General features: G+C 55.1%; 3 protein-coding genes across 3 annotated transcripts; 2 read left to right on the top strand and 1 right to left on the bottom strand.

Moving 5' to 3' along the window:
- Window positions 1–5648: 5648 nt before the first annotated feature.
- Window positions 5649–7547, top strand: GCG54_00014569 (Amino-acid permease inda1; the record flags this gene model as incomplete). The annotated part of the gene is made up of 4 exons (XM_045414395.1): window positions 5649–5942; window positions 5996–6053; window positions 6113–7233; window positions 7290–7547. 4 exons carry the CDS (start codon window positions 5649–5651, stop codon window positions 7545–7547), a joined length of 1731 nt encoding a protein of 576 aa, XP_045270973.1.
- A 2260-nt stretch (window positions 7548–9807) lies between these two features.
- Window positions 9808–12949, top strand: GCG54_00014568 (uncharacterized protein; the record flags this gene model as incomplete). The annotated part of the gene is made up of 3 exons (XM_045414394.1): window positions 9808–11954; window positions 12006–12283; window positions 12339–12949. 3 exons carry the CDS (start codon window positions 9808–9810, stop codon window positions 12947–12949), a joined length of 3036 nt encoding a protein of 1011 aa, XP_045270972.1.
- Window positions 12950–13513: 564 nt separating this feature from the next.
- On the bottom strand, window positions 13514–14709 carry GCG54_00014567 (uncharacterized protein; the record flags this gene model as incomplete). The annotated part of the gene is made up of 3 exons (XM_045414393.1): window positions 13514–13856; window positions 13915–14402; window positions 14458–14709. The coding sequence occupies 3 exons, from the start codon at window positions 14707–14709 to the stop codon at window positions 13514–13516; spliced, it is 1083 nt and encodes a 360-aa protein (XP_045270971.1).
- Between the last annotated feature and the right edge of the window lie 2479 nt (window positions 14710–17188).

Here is a 17188-nt window from a genome sequence, read left to right as displayed (position 1 = left end):
AATTTTCTTTTCTGTTATTAAAAGATCTGTTTTTGGCGTGGTAGGGTGCGGCCGGCGGCCAGGCTCGGCTTTCACAGATCGCGGGGGAGAAAAACTGGAGAAATGGAGCACCGAACGCACGGCGCACGACGCACGAGGCCGGTGGAGACGGGTTGCGGCGGCCGTACGTAATGAAATGTCCACGAGAGGATTCTCTCAAGTAATAATTGTAATTGATGGAGCTCCCGGCCGGCTCTGGGGAAGAACGTGCTACGTATATGAGACGTGGATTACGCGGGGTAAAATGGGCTTTTTCTTTGAAGCGATGTGTCAATTGAACTGATGCCAAGAGCGCAGAGTCTGGGGAAACGGACGTCGGTGAGTTCATATGCATCGGTCGCACGGAGGACGCCAGCTCTCAGAGGTCGCCAAAAACATGCCAAAAGTCGTCGCAGGATGCAGAGAGGACTCGTAAGCTTCATCGTATGAGCGACGAGGCCTTGCCCGTTGGGGACATGTTGTGTGGCTAGGTACTTCAGCTCTCAGGTAAGTGGCTTGCAGCCAAACGCCTTTTCTGCACACGTGTGGAATGTCACTGGCGTGATATCGAACGCTGGCAGATTGGCTGACGACTAGATCGCAGATTCACACGACCCTTTGACGGTTGCTGCCACAGAGGCCTCTCATTCGCCAGTAACCAGCTTGCGCGCAGGTATGTTGCGGCACAGTCACTCGCAAGACGACACAATCTTCCCATCTCAGAGCTGGCGACTGACCAATGTGCAGCAACAGGTCAACTTTTCCCAGTTTCGGCGGGTGACTAAGCTGTCTTTGAGCACAGCAAAGCGACGCCGCCGCCGATAGGAGCCAAGCTTGGAATGCAGGCACTCCTCGGGCCGCCCATCCAGAGATAAGAAGCCGCTGTATCATCGCGTCGAAGCCAACCCAGGGACCAGGAGCCAGCGGCCAAGCCGTCCTGTCCGATTCCCGAGACGGCCTTGCCGCCTGTCTTGCGGGCGTTCAGCCCTGGAGTTTGAGGGCGAAGACGCCAAAGAAAAAACCTCCTGAACCCCCGATCGTGCCTTATCAGCGCAGCAGCCCTTGGCCATGCCAGGCGCTGCGCGGCGGGTGATCATCGACGGCCCCAAGCCCTCGGCAGACTGGGTGTGCATTCCTCTGCCTAGAGTCTAGCGGCGGCGGCAAGGCAGGGTGATAGGGGAAAGCAGGGCGGCGTCATGGTCAAGGACCACGGTCGCCTCGCATTTCAGCTTCGACTGCAGGGCCAAGATGTCGGAATGTTCTTTCTCGACGCATGGAAGTTCTGGGCAGCCCTACGGCGGCGCCTATCTCTCAGCTGGAGATTCTGGAGGCGGCGCATGTTAACGACATGCCTTCTGTTCTGTATATCCAAGACAATTGAAGAGATTCACGACGGCGCGGCCGACATATCCTTAAACCAGTCCAGCCTGGCGACTCATTAGCCCCCGTTGAAAACGTCTTCTACGCCTTAGCCGTCATCCTCGCGATGTCTTCGGAATCGGATGTAGATCACCTCATGATAGGATGCAGTGGTCGAAAGCGCCTGCCTCACCAACAACCTCCGATATCAGCATTATGGACCCCAGGGGTCGCGCGGTCGACATAAGATTGCAGACACATCGTAGCGGGTCCTGTCACCTACTTCGGTCAGTCCGAACGCAAGCGACCCTCGTCCCATCCCAGGTGTCCACAGTTTGGGGAGATAAGAGCCGAGGAAGCAAAGGCCAACGCCTAACGCAAGCTGTTACGTACGAGAAATTCTTTGCGCACGAATGAGCACCTCGCGACGCTTCCCCAGAGGATGCTAATCCACCACCGTGGATTGGAGCAACGTGAGGGGGAAAGTGTCCGCTACCTGTTCGTTTGAGAGGCATGCGCCGCTAACGCGAATCATGACACGGCGGCGCGGGATAGCTTCGTTCTTCACATGCGATGAGGGGTTTTTGACGAGCAACTCGCGATTTTCGGGGCACCGGCGTGCAACTCGACTTGCGCGTATGTAGGGGTCGCAATAGCGCCCATTCCTCAGCCTCTTCCCGTTGACGGGATGCGAATCCTTCCGCTGGGCAGATGCCGTTGTGATGCTACGTCGGCCCTGTCGTCGCTGATTTCGCATGACAGACGACAGAGTCGTGCGCGTTTGTGGCCAAGATGCCATCAAGGAGCTCACTGCCGTTTCGAGTGTCTTTTGGTCGAGCCAATCTTGAATACGGGTCTCGCAGGACTGCCGCCGCGCCAGTGTGGGTTGGTCCGACTGCCTGCCGGCACGGCGACAATCGGGTGCGTTGGCGCTGCAACCCGGCGAGAACGCCTCAATCCCCTTCTCACATGGACCATTGTTGGTAACTTTTGCGTTCCGACACAAAGCAATTCGGAAATACCGCCTATTCAGTTGGAAACTCGTGAGATATCAAGACGAGACACGGTCATCAGCGAAAACGTGGCTCTTCCGAGAAGCTTGAACGAGCCAAAATCATCGACGCCGGCTTCAACTGGGTGCTTCCTAGGAACTTCCAGTCCGTCCGACGCCCCTGTTCATTGGCATCGCGCTCCGTGGCAACTGAGTCGTGTGACGCGCTGCGCACCAAATGTACAGCTCCTCACTGGCCATAACCATTGCGTTGCCCGCTCGCGGCCTCATCCTCGGAAAGTCTCCCCTGACCAGGCTGACCGACATGTCCTCGAACCGCCTGGCGCCTAACACTCTTGGGGGGGTTTCCCCGAGTTCGCCCCAATTATTGTGGATTTCTTCCAGGGAGCACTCCGGAACGGTGGGCATCGGACTGGGGTCTCGTCTGGCAGCCCAAAGTCGAGACGACTCCGCATGAATTGTGGTCCAGTGGTTCTGGTCCCTGGGTCTCCTGCGCAGATAAGCGTTTCCGTCTCGAACTTCCGTTTGTTTGATATCGGAACCATAGATAAGACCAACAAGCTGCAGCTGCAAGCTGCTGGATGACTTCACACATATCTTGAAGGGTGCGACTCGTGGGAGTCTCAGGGCAGCTCTGATCACCCTCAGATTAACGAATCGAGATGCAGCAACACGAGATTGGACACAGGGCCGATAGAAGAGCGCTAGAAGCTTGAATCGAACGCTCTAATCTGCCCATGAAGCAATGATGGCTGGGATGTGCATGCCATCCATCTGTTAGCTCGCGACGGCACCTAGATACCTGCCGCTAGACCAAGAATAGCGCCATAATGTGGTGTGGTTGGTGTGGTGAATGCGACAGGATTGGCGAGCAAACGAACAGCAGGTTGGTGGCGCTGAGAATGAGGGGACGCAGACAATCCCCCAACCCACCTTGGCTCATGTGTCTGCCACACCGAGAACGCTGAGCAGCCGCATTGATGGCATGTTCGAAACAAGTCTGCAAATGGGATGAGCCGGGTCGCACCAACACCACCAATCCCTTATCGCATTGCCACCTGTCAGGTCGGTCCAAGATGGTTCCGGCTGTGTCTCTGTCCTATCGCAAAGCATCAGCTCATCACCAGACGTCATAACCGAAATTCTGTCATTGCCCTATCGCGATGGAGAGGTGCCCGTACGACCCGTCAGCCAGAAAAGTGCATCCCACGCCGCGGTACCCGACGAACTGGTAAGATCACTACCGGACTGGATCTCTGATGTAAAATGGTCAGCAATTGGTGATGAATGCGACAGATATAGCTGCGATAGGGCATACACCGGCGAAGACGTGGTGCTGTCGTGTACACCGCGTTGCAACTGAGAGATATCAACCAGGGGGTGGGACCCAATCTCCCACCCTCCCTTGCATTTTACTGCAGAACTTGCTTCCCAGGCGACAGGCTATCAAAAGTGCACCGTCTTCGAAACAAAACGCACTGCACTGCCTAAAAAGACCCTGTGGCTGTCGCCTGACCAGCAGTCTGAGTTGGAAAAGACACAGAAACCGCGCCGGCCAGGATCAACAAGAATGACGCTGCGCGGGAGAGCTAAGCAATGGCACAAATGGCACAAATGGCTGTGAGCGTGGGCGCGAGTGGTCGTGACAGCTAGCGTCAGGCCGACGCTAGCACTTCCACGACCTCGATGTTGACCCTGTTCTCCGTCTCCTGCACGACGTCGGGGGGTGATGCAAGGGTGAGAGAAACCTGGGGCGGCCAAGATCGGCCATGGCCCACCCACGCATGCATCGATGCATACCCGGCCAGCCAGCTGTCTGCAGCAGGTTGAGCCAACAAGCCAGCTGTGCTTGGCGATGCAAGGTCGCGAGAGGGAGTTGCCATTATCCGTAGGTGCCGTGCCCAGCTCCGAAGAGCCGCTGCAACCTTGGACAACAGCCGGACAGAAGCTTGTGGCTTGTCGACAGAGATTTCCGCCTAGTGAGCCTCCTCCTCCTCGACGTCTATGTTGCCCAGAAATGTTGCGCATGATGGTCGACAAATCAGCAAATGCCATCCCAGCCAGAGGGTAGCGGTTCAGATTCGTCCCCAGCGTCCTGGACCGGGACCTAGACTTCTTGGACCTGGACCTCTGGCTGGCCCCCTCGCTGCCCAAACCCAGTCAGACAGTCCCAGAGACTCGTGCTCGCTTCTCCACTTGCTCCATTTCCACACCCAAGTTCGAGGGAACGAGGGCCGACTGGATCCTCAGATAACGTTGAGGAGGCAGCGCCAGTGGGTGAAGGGAGGGGCGGCCACTTTTTCGGAGCCATTTGCTAACGGCTTCAAGTGACACCCTGCCCATTGGCCAACCAGCACCGCCAGCGCTATCTGCACGCTCCAAACATTCAATCGCCCGGATGGGGCGCTGCCGGTGGAGAGAGTCTGGAGAGCAGATTGCCAATCCAGTTGCATGGCCCTCATTCTCCCGAGTCCCTCGTTCATGTTCCCCGTCCTGTCACCCGGAGGCGTGCGTCTGTCTGTCCGTCTCGTCGTCTCGATAACCCCCCATCTGCTGCGACTTTGACTGTGGCTGTCGCGTAGGCAGGGCTTCTGGTACCTCCTTTGGCAGCCGAAAAGAGCTTCGTACCCGCGCCTGGATACCTCGTTAGCGCGCCATGCACCTCGGATAGTTGTCCGCCTAACCCACCTCAGCTCTAGATTCGACACCCGGTGTAGCTTTCGCTGGTTCCCGCAGCCCGGGGTACGTATCCTGAGCACGTCCGAAAGCCAAATCGCCCCCATCCCACACAATACTATGCGACAAGCAACGGGGTCGTTGTCTAGGATGGCCTGCCATATGCCCGTCCACGCCAAGATCTGCGTCTCTCGTCCGTCGAAAGAGAGAGGGGGCAGACCCAGCAAGACACAGGCCTCATCAGAAGACCAGCCCCAGACCCTCGCCTCTTCTCTCCCATGTGTAATTTTCCATCGTCAACGGACTACAACCTAGCGGCCTTCCATGCATGACTGATCCGCTTGTCGCCCTTGACAAGAACCCTTAGTCGTTGTGCGCCGGTGCTTGTCTTGTTCTCTTTTCCTTCAAAAGGACCTGGCCTCCCCCGTCCCATCTTCCCTGAGATCGTGCGGTATCCCTCTCCTTCCTTTTCTCATCCCACTCGGGTCTCACTCCCGTAATCTTTGTTTTTGCAACAGACAACTGCGTCTGTTCACCCCTCACAAGTCTTGAGTGATACAAGGCTCGTCGACACATCATCATCATGTCTTCAGACGGGGTCACCCCCACCAAGGTGCTCGAGGCCGATGAGAAGGCCTCTGGCAGCCTTCCCGGATACGACAGCGGCAGCGGAAACGCTATTCGCGGCGACATCCACGAGGAGAGCTGGGCCACCCGTAACGGCCTGAACGTCGAGTCTTTCAAGAAGAAGGAATATGGCCGCGGAGTCGTCGAGCTCGACCGTGCCATGAGCACTCGTCACCTGCACATGATCGCCATCGGTGGTTCCATCGGTGCTGGTTTCTTCGTCGGTTCCGGTGGCGCTCTGAGCAAGGGCGTGAGTAATTGCCGCCATAGACGCATTCGTTTCTTCGCTAACGGATTTCCCAGGGTCCTGGTGCCCTATTTATCGATTTCTTGCTGATTGGTATCATGATGTTCAACGTCGGTAAGTTGAAAAACCCCCCTTTCGCATTGCGCCCATCAAAAACTAACGCGCCGCAACAGTGTATGCTCTTGGTGAGCTTGCTGTTATGTACCCTGTCTCTGGTGGTTTCTACACGTACTCGACTCGATTCATCGACCCGTCCTGGGGTTTCGCCATGGGCTGGAACTACGTCTTCCAATGGGCCGCCGTTCTTCCTCTCGAATTGACAGTCTGCGGTCTCGTCATCGGATACTGGGATAGCGAAACTAGCGTCGCTGTCTGGATCACCGTCTTCCTCGTCGCCATCATCGTCATCAACATCTTCGGCTCTATCGGGTACGCTGAGGAGGAGTTCTGGTCGTCGTGTATCAAGCTGGCCGCCACCATCATCTTCATGATCATCTGCTTTGTCCTTGTCCTCGGAGGAGGTCCCAGCAGCGGCCGCTACAACACCTACCAGGGCGCGAAGCTGTGGTATGACCCTGGCGCGTTCCGCAACGGCTTCAAGGGCTTCTGCTCCGTCTTCGTTACCGCCGCCTTCTCCTTTTCTGGAACTGAATTGGTCGGTCTCGCCGCCGCCGAGGCGAAGAACCCCGTCAAGTCGCTTCCTGGTGCTATTAAGCAGGTCTTCTGGCGTATCACCCTCTTCTACATCCTCGGTCTCTTCTTCGTTGGTCTGTTGATCCCCTCCGACGACCCTTCCCTGCTGTCTGAGTCCTCGTACTCTGATGTCAAGGCCTCTCCTTTCGTGCTCGTCGGCAAGTACGCCGGTCTTAAGGGCTTCGACCACTTCATGAACGTTGTCATTCTCGTCTCGGTTCTGTCGATTGGTGTGTCCGGTGTGTACGGTGGATCGCGTACTCTCACTGCCTTGGCTCAGCAGGGCTACGCCCCCAAGATCTTCACTTTCATTGACAAGTCTGGCCGCCCCCTGCCGTCTGTCTTTGCCATCCTCATCTTCGGCCCCCTGGCCTACGTCAACCTCAACGCTTCCGGTCCCGTCGTGTTCGATTGGTTGTTGGCGCTCTCTGGTCTTGCCGCCGTCTTCACCTGGGGCTCCATTTGTCTGGCTCACATCCGCTTCCGCAAGGCCTGGGCGTACCACGGTCACACTGTAGATGAGATTCCTTTCAAGGCCATTGGCGGTACCGCTGGCTCCTGGCTGGGTCTCTTCCTCTGCTTCATCGTTCTTGCTGCTCAGGTAAGCTTTGTATTCGTCATTCTGAGACAGAAGCAAGATGCTAACTCCGAGACTAGTTTTACACTGCCATCGCCCCTCCTGGCACAAGCGAGCTCAACGGTGCTGAAGGCTTCTTCAAGTCATACCTTGCTCTCCCTGTTGTGATCCTTTTCTGGATCGGTGGCTTCGCCTGGAAGCGTACTGGTTGGCTTCGCACCTCCCAGATGGACGTCGACACTGGCCGTCGTGAGCTTGACTGGGACGAGATCCACGCGTACCGTGCCAAGATTGCTGCGATGCCCGCGTGGAGACGTGCCATCAACCACGTTTGGTAAACGGGAGAATAATTGTTTGAACGAGAAAAAGAAGGGCTCCCGGGTTGCACTAGTTCAGTGTCCGGGGCCAAGGCAACTTGCCATTCCATGTACATTGTAATGCAGGACCGCCCACCATCCACTAGAGGGGTGCCTGCCGGAACATACACGTTCCCGTCTAGTCATTTCTTAGCAAATCAAGATACCACGAGTGTTTTCACCTACCATATGCTAGTTGGCCCCGTCTTTGTGATGTTGTGAATGTCTCCTGCTGGATTGCAGAAGATGCTATCGGTTGCGCCTGGAAGAAACATTCCAGGGCGATGAGAGAAGCGGTTGGCGTCTTCGTGGGGGCTGATGTGGTGGCTTGGTGTTCTTATGTACCGCGGAGGAAGGGCCAAGACAGCCAAGCGGTGGTGGTGTCTTATCTCTCCTGGAGCACTGCCAGCTCAGCCATCTCCCACTCCTGAAGCAGTGGCCGGATAGGCTAAATGGCAATCAATCTTGGGAGACAAGGGCTCTGTCGAATGAGATGGCGCGGGGAGGTCTTGGGGTGCTTGGGGTTTCGTCTTGGGTCATTGGCGAGAAGATAACGCCAGGCCACCCAGAAGAGCAGGTCACAGGGTATCTTCGGGGGTTGTCGCCGCTGCTGGTTGGGCCGGTTCAATCGATATCTGCTGTCGAGGACTTGTTGACGAAGCGTTTGGGGGAGCTTGTTGTAGGGTCTAGCCGGATCCAGTGCTTCCTCCTCGTCGAAGGTGCGGGCCAAGAGGTCGAGATAGCTGCGGTTACCGATGCCGCTCGTCTGCTGGATCGCGGGGGCAGTGTCTGGCGTGTCGGGCGTGTTGAAGATATCGGCTGTCAAGGCCGAAATGACGGATGAGATTCCGCCGATAGCGATTTGGTGTTGTGACGCGATGATGTGGGAGGCCGAAGTCGGTGAGGTGTTGTTTCTTCCAAGATTGAGGTGCTTCTCAGGCGTCCATTCGAATGACTGGAATCGGATCAAATTCTTCCGGTTTTGTCTAATAAATTTCATCATTGGAAAGTGCGATCGAAAAGTAGCAACTGCGCTGTGTGTCGAGGAAAGAGCATTACATCCCGTTCGTTCCTTCTGTTCTCAGCCGTCGCGTGGTCGGTGGCTGCTCCCAGCTTAAAAGGCGTTTCCTGTTAGCGCCGCAGGGTGTCAAAGACGCCTTAGAGGGGACGCCCTTCAGCGTCCCCAGACTTAAACTGCCCCATAACTTGCTGTCAATATGGCGCCCTTTGGGGACATGTCCTCCACAACGACCCGCTAACGTCAAGGTTGAACCCCACCAGTCCCTCTGTAAAATCTCCCCATTCGACCGCCCCGGGGAAGCTTTCTGTTTCTTGCGAGACGTGGAAAACATCCGCGTATTCGCCATCAAAACCTCGCATTTTCCTCTATTTCACTATTGAGATGTTGCGCCTCTCCATCTTTCTTCCCATTTGTCCAGGTACTGCGTTAAACGAGGATATGCTTCCGAATTGGGCGTTGGAGCTTCGTCCAGCACTATTGGACAAGACATCTTGAACACTCTGAGGCTTCCATCATCTGATTCGTCCAGGAACATGTTTGTTCTGATGGAATGCTCTGCGTCGCTGAGAGCTCGGCCGCTTGCTACTGTTAGTTTAGAGTTCGTGAGATCATGAAGCGAGAGAGAAGCTACCTACCTGTAGCCTTCAAGAGTGGATGTCGATGAGGCAGTGCTTGTGTTGCTGGCCATGATGGTGAACGAGTGGTTTGGGATGAGCCGTGAAGTCTCACAAGGGCCTTGAAGCGATCTAATTATACTGGCCCCGGGCATTGAAACATACGTTGCACTCCTACAATAAGTCAGAAACCTCATGTCCACCTGTTTTGCGAAACGGCGCAATCAATCTCACCAAGACGGACCGGTGCCATCCCTTCGGACCAACGAACTGCACCGCACGGCCGGGCAACGGCGTGGAAATTAAGTGGAGACCCCGTACTCGGCCAAGTGGGTCCCTCAGCCGCAATGCGCCCCCGAGTTTTGCGCAGCGGCGTAAAACTCGCGCCGCTCAATCCTCACTCATAAGCCGCTTGCCCCTGACATTATCACCCTCACTTTCACTCACATCTGCACCCCAGCTGTTAACAATCTGTCGCGAATCGCAGCATAGCATCATTTGGTTTCTGATACTAGATGCTCACACTGGGCTCACAGCCATCATAGTTGGCGCCACTTTTGTCTGCTTACCCCGCCATTGACTCCGGCCCAGGCACACGACGACAATCATGAGCCCCCCGCCACCAGAAAAGGGCAAGGCTCAGGAATCGAAAGGCAGCAGCAGAAGCAATCGCAATGCGTCTCCCGATGCGACAGACATCAGTTCGGAAGGTGGGAATGCTGGCCCGGACCTCTCCGTTTTCGACCCGGAATTCGCGAGCGTTGAACCACAGCATCCACAAGTTGGCCAATCCGAGTCGGCCGCAAGTCCGAAGACAAAACTCGAAGAGCAAAATCGAAGACCGCGCTTTGAGGATACTGTTCCTCACTCTTCCGACAGCGAAACTATGGCCACACGTCAAGCATCTAATGCCAGCACACCGAGTGAGGCAGCCGTCAAAAACGAAGATTCTTCCAATGAAGAGGGCTCATCCAGTACTCACGATGAAGACCCTGATGGAAATGAGGACCCTTCAGAGACTGTACAGCAAATGATGGTCGACAGTGTCATGACCTCGTTCATGGACTGGCTTGATGTCAAGCTGAAGGTGAAAGGAGAGGAGGAGAAGGAAGATCTGTCGAGTCTTCCTTTACTGGGGGCACCTCAACCCATGACCGAGGGCCTGAACTCAACCCTAAGTCCTCGATTCACAGCTCCAATGCCAGTCCCAACGGGTTTCGCTCCATTAAAACCCTTGACTGGTGCCTTTGGCTCCGGTCAAACTTCAGGCACGGACAAGGCGGCAGAAAGTTACACACCGGCGGAGGACGCCATCATCATACATGAGAAGCAAAGCAGCAGTGAAAGTCTGGAGCTTTCGAAGAAAGGAGAAAGAGCAGAAGACATCGAGAGGAAAAGAACGAAGCTGGGAGAGCTCAGAGCGACCAGAGAAGGCCTAAGAAGTGACAGAGATACCCCCAAGGAGTCTCTTGTCCAGTCCTTGGTCGGTACCTCGTCGACTACAACATCGTACTCAGCTTCATCCCGGGACGAGCCCAGGAGACTCCGACGTTCGTCAAGACCAGTGGATACGCAGTCTGCACTGAGAGCCCTTTCTTTGTCGGAGGAATCTGCTGAAGATGAGCGGCACAGCACGATGCCAATGCTGGCGTCGGCTCCTCCACGACCCGCTCCCAAGGCGAAGTCTTCCTCGTTCTCAAATTTGTTGAAGAGAAGCAAGAAGAAGAAGAGTGTAGAAGACAGTGAGGAAGAGAAGAGAGGATCAGGTCTCGAAAAAGCGGAAGAGGAAAACGAGGACGAGGACGAGGACGATGAGGAGGTCACGTCAGGAGCAGGGGCTGCATCCGAATTGGCAACTAGCCGGGGGGCTGAGGCCGTGGAGGAGCTCATGGCATACCCGCCGGGGGTATTAAACCTCGACTCTGAACCCCGTGGAAGCCCGCCATTTGTAGGGGGGTCAGCCCCCGTGCCTGCTGTTCCAACAAGGTACGAGGCAGTTGAAGAGGTTCTACCTAAGGCCAAGGCAAACGCGGCCTTAGAACGTCGGTATAGACGCCACAGAAGCTCAAGTTCATGGGTCCCTGGTGTCGGCTTGACGGCTGACGCCGAAGAGGATGAGCGGAGGCGTGAGCGGCGACATGAGCGGGAACGTGAGCAGTTACGTCAAAGGTTCGAGCCTAGAGGCTCAGCATCGCCGCAAGGCTCGGTGAGCAGATCTGCAGCTTCGTCGCGACCGAGTGAATCGTCGACCCGAGAACCTTCTGTCAGAGCCGCACTGGGAGCATCGGCAAGCTACCGGCGCTCAGCAGCGACCGACGACAGGTTACTTCTGGACGCTGCCTTATCGGATCAGATAGCCAGAGACAATGAGGTGGTGGCACGAAGATCAGCGTCCGATGACAGCGGCTCTCTGCCCGCGCACGAGCATGCCGTGGCACGCACCAGACCACGCGCGGTCGGAAGCATTCAGAGTTCCGGGAACAACAAGTTACCAGTGAAGCCGGGCCGCAAGAAGAGATCGTTGGCATCAAAGCGCAGCAGATTGGATGGCAAGGATAACGGAAACGAAGACGAAGAAGGAAATGACGGGGACAGAGACGGGAATGGTCCGCCTCGCGCCAAGCTTCCCAAGGTTCAGGAAGAACAAGTCAGCGGTGCGAAGCTGGCTTGTCCGTTTTTCAAGCACAACCCGCGCAAGTACAAGAACCAGCGTCCTTGCTGTGGTCCGGGGTGGGATCACGTTCACCGCATCAAGTAAGTATTTCTCATCAAAGATGGCAGACAGGATGCTAATACACGACATAGGGAGCACATATACCGCAAACACTCGCTTCCCAAATTCTCATGCCCGCGCTGCTCTCAACCATTTGAGACACAAGCAGACCTCCAAGCCCATGCTCGCTTGCTGACTCCATGCGAAGTCAAGGAACCGGAGGTGTTGGACGGCATCACCCAAGACCAAGAAAAGAAGCTTCGGTCACGGAAGAAGACTAGCAGTAAAGAGCTCACTGAAGCCGAAAAGTGGACACAGGTCTACAGCATTCTCTTTCCAGACGTCAGAGAGCGAGAGATTCCATCCCCATGTAAGTCAAGTATCTCACGCTTGTCTAACGGGACACAACAGCTAACGATCTTCAGACTACAACATAGAGGACGCCCAGACGAACCTCGGCGGATACGAGGACTACCTCCGTCGCGAACTCCCCACCCAGGTCCGCCGACAGCTCGAAAAAGAAGTCGAGCAGCAGCTAAGCTTCGTCGAGGAAGGGATGAAGCAAAAGGTCATTGAGATCGCGCGCAACCTGCAGCTCACGTTGTTCAAGAGCTACCAGCAGATCGAGACTCAAGAGAGAGACACCGAAGGGCCGTCACCGAGCGCCGGCTACATTTCGAATTCTGACTTCGTCTCGTTCACCGCGACGGATACGTCGCCGTCGACAATGACAACTGCCGGCACGACCCCGGAGATGCCAGACCCGTTGGAGATTTTCGGCGGTGACCCTGCGATCCCGGATTTCAACTTTGACTTCTTGTCCCAGGTCCCCTCCGCAGAGTCGCAAGGGCCCCAGAAAGCCTGTGACCCGGCGTTTGGGATTGACCGCTATGCTACATCGGGGCCACCCACGATTCAACCGGGCATGGAGATGTTCGGAGGTCAGCAGTTCGGTATGTCATACTACGATATGGAGGATTATGATGAAAGGCAGGGCACAGTCAGAGACATGAGCGTGCTCAGCTATGCGCCCTGAGGTTCAGGCAATGAGTAATGACTAGCATCTTAAGATACCCTTCAATGTCAGCACGAGATCCCCAAAGTGGGTTCATTTTCAATCATCAACACGATGCCAAGTGCTTGAACGCCCGTCGGATGCGGGCTGCTGACGCCCACCGGCTGTTAAACCTAGCGAAACCTCCTAACCCCGGTAGGGTGCTCAGTCTGATGTATTATTCTGCCCCGGCACAGGCCCGTTCGACCTCGTGAAACAATTGTAGCGCTTGGCACAGCTGGCGCTGTTTCCAAACACCCTTCACTCGATTTTGGCCATCTTCAGCTGAAGAAGCCAGATCTTTCTCCCGCTAATTTTGGCTGAATGGACCCTCTTCTAGATGCCAGCACCAATCGAATGATCTACATGCCGTCTGATTGAGCCCTTCGGGCGCTTCCTAGCGCGTACCACTTGGCTGGTAGTATCGCACCGGACTACAGATCACTGCATCATGCTTCGATATACACGGCGACTATGTAGAGAAAAAAAAGCATTCTTCATATAATCGTGGTATCATTGAACTGCTCCTAAAACCTTAGACTTCTGTCATGGCGATGTCATGACATGGACCGGCCGTTGCTGATTTACCGGATCAGAGCGCCATACACTAATCTCGACAGTCTTGCTGATTCCTCCCAGCGGTTTTGGTGTTTCTATTCGCTCAAGGTCGACGTCGGATCTCGAATGTCCACTGCTGCTGAGTATGTTCACCTGCGAACTTGTCCGCTTGCCGCCGCGGACTTCTATTACCCTCTCGCTCTGCTGCGTCACCGGATCCCAGTCCTCCGGCTTCCTGCCCGTGGTGATCCCTCGGAAAACCGGGCGGCTTGGACAAGTCGGATCGTACACCTGAGTTGTGAAGACCAACTTGGATGCCAGCACATCGATGCTGGTTGCCTCTCATTAGTGAATATGTCTCACGCATGGTAGAGATGCTTTTGACTTACAACATGACGACGGGAAATAGACACTCCAACGTGTATGCAAACCTATCCAATTGACTCGCGGCATTCGTTGCGCTCTGAGCCGTCATCTGAAATGAGTACGTGATGGCCCTCATCGTTCCAAGGATAGCAAGCGTTGCAAGTCGGACCTCCGTACTCCTCATGAGATACTTGAACAGACCACCTTTCAATGCCGCTCGGATCGACGTCGATTTGACCTCGGCAAATGTCTTCAGTAGAAAGAACGCGCTTACGCATTCCAGCGCTGCGATGAGCACGAAGTAGGCGATGTGAAGATTGTTTACCGTGCTCTGCAGATTCGTGTTTCCTCGGAGAATAAACTTGACGCGCGAGGTGGCGATCATGATCCGAAGCGCGACGAGGGCGGCGACAATGATCCAAAACAGGCTGTTGAAGATCCTCCATCCCCGATCTTTCAGTATCCTGCGCAGGAGCACGTAGCTATAAAACGATAGCCCGACCTCCTGGATCTGTCACGGTCGTTAGTCTGGTCCCCGGCACTGTTCAGTTTCTCCGAAGACGAACCAGCCAGAAGAGATCCCCGAACGCTGAAGCGGCTGCCTTGTTCTTCAACCCGTACCCTTCGTCATAGTATGCGTAGTAGCAAAGACCATTTGCGATGGCTCCCGCCGCCGATGAGATGATCGGTACCACAGTGATCTGAGAAAAGGTCGTGATCCCGACGATGAGGAGTCCGAAGAACACGTTCGCAGCGCCAATGGTGCTGAGAATCGACCAGCTCAACTCAAAGTATACTGGTAGTATTGGCGTCGACATGATGCCGCCGATGGAACTACTGCGTGGCTGCCGAGCTGGCGCATGGCGTACGCGGAGCGGAATGGGGTGGCATCGAGAATCGCAAAACTAGGAAGAAAGCGGCTGATCACAGGCTTATAGGACACCCAAACCTTGCAGCTGCACCTTAATCATGAACAGGATGGGTTCACTAGGCGCGTCTATTCCCTCTGAGAGCCGTCCATGATGCCTCGAGCTTAGACTTTAGCGACTGGGAAGGGAGAAACTGACGGAGCTCCACGGGGCGGACACAAACTGCGCGTGGTAAAGGATGTTGCCTGATGAGGAGCTGTCCGCCTCGGCCACTCCTTGCCTCTGGCACGCACGTAAAAACCTTCAAAGCTTTTGGCCCCAGGTATGGCACAGTTTGCCGGGCTGTCTCGCCAGAGGTTACTCTTCGGGGTACTGGGATGTACCTTCCGAGAAGCTCGGATTGCACGGAGAATACGGGAATGATCAACGTCCGGAAATATGCAGTATACGATGCCATGTGTCTTACTTAGGATAGGGATGTATTACAGAGCGCTTATCAAAATTCAGCAAGTCTCTTACACGGAATCGGACGAGCCAACTGTTCAGAAATGCCTAGGTGCAACGCGGTTCTTGGTCTTAGTCTCGTAGCAAATCGAAGCCGCTCAGCGGCCCCAAGAAGATGGAAAGGCACATGGCACAGTCAGATCATAGATGAGACGATTCACCGAACATGTGAGGATGGATGCGCTCCCTCAACGATACCACCGTATACCGACTAGAGCGGATAGAAGTTCCACTAACGGCAGCATACTTCTATCGTACTAGAGCAAACGATAAAGCGACCAATGACAGTTTCGTGAACTTTGCCGCTGAGCGGTAGCCCGCGTCTCACCTTACGAGTCCATATCCAGCTGTCATAGTTTCGTGGCGCGGCACTTGCGAGTTTCCAAAAAGCTTAAAGAAACCCTACTCCTCCTACTACTCGGGGAACTGACATGGAAAGGTCCTTGCAGAATGATGTGCTACTCCGTACCCACTCAAAACGTGGGATTGTTGGTGCAGGGGACGCCATGGTGGCGAATTCAAAGACCCTCGAGGCGGGGTCTAGATGTAGGATGGAACCACCATTTTGTCGAACACATGCTGAGATGCTGCAGGTGAAATGTGGAGATGGACCCTGCTGTATGCGACTGTGACGACCGGTGGCCGTAATGTTAACGACAGCATGTGTGATTATGAGATGATCTGCGTTGACATGCTTAGCAAGCTCTTGGCGGAGTCATGTAGTCAGTGTACATCGTGTTATCACACCAACTCGTAATCTTGATGGCTGCCTCCATCTCCAACACTTAAAAACCTGTTGGTTCTGCACCCATTACCTAACTGATGGCCCAAGGAGTAGCCGGGGTTTGACTTCGCGCACGTCTGAAGGCACACATCAGAAGGCCGAGCGCTTGGATGAGTTGGAACACGGACTCGGACGCCCACTCATTGGATGCATCCCACTGGCAACACCTTGAAGCCAAGTGAAAAGCACGTAATTGGATCGCGAGTCGTGCCTGTTCCGCATGTTCACGGCTTCGTCTGATCGCCTGGGCCATCTGAAAAGCGCGCAAATGCCGGGCCCAAAGAACGACGATGCCGACCCGTCGACTCAGAAAAGCTCGCATCCCGTTTAACAGCCGGCTGGACATCGGACTATGATTCCACAGTCCGAACGAACAGGAAAGAACATGGCTGTATGAGAAAAGAACCATTTGAGTCTATTTTGCTCATGTGGCGGCAAAGAAGACCTCATTGGACCTACTTCCTAGTGGGTTGCACAACCAGTGCTGATCAAATAGTATGCTTAGAAATACTCGAGACCAGCCAGTACATCATGCCTAGTCAGAAAAGTTCTCGATTTTGAACTCAGCAGCTCATGGTATGAGCGAGCCTTCGGTGTTATCTGCTCGGGCATCGGAGCTACTCGAGGTTTCAAGTCCTTTAAGGCACTCCAGTGCAACTGACACGATCGAATGGTCCCTTCGTGAACGACGACTCAGCACGTGCATCTTCATAGGGCTATTGCGAAATGGTGTTCGCGATGGGAACCTATCCGAAACAGAAACCCGTCGGGTTTATCTTATGCCTCCGCGCGCCCCGCGCGCCCCAAGTGCCGCGCGAGAGATGAGGCAGTATTCGTTATCCCACTCCCCGCGGCGACCTGCCATCGGAAACTCTCGAATGATTCGCGTAGCGCGTCTGCACTTGGCTGACAGAGATGGATGCGGTCTCGGGATACACCATGTTCGTCGAGTGTATCCCTAGCGCCCGCGCCGCTTGTCCGTCGTTCACCGTTGTCGAAGTTGAGTCGATCGGATCTTGATGGTCTGTCGTCCGGCGCGGCGGCTTCAAGCACCGCCGAAGATTTGGGTCCAGTAACATCAACTGATCATTTGCCAATTGAGCACAACAATTTGAAAAACGCAGAATTTAAGTCATTAAT

This window comes from Colletotrichum gloeosporioides (genome assembly GCF_011800055.1).
Source record: "Colletotrichum gloeosporioides strain Lc1 chromosome Unknown consensus_6, whole genome shotgun sequence".
Taxonomy (NCBI): Eukaryota; Fungi; Ascomycota; class Sordariomycetes; order Glomerellales; family Glomerellaceae; genus Colletotrichum; species Colletotrichum gloeosporioides.
This window is presented reverse-complemented; position numbering and strand designations above follow the sequence as displayed.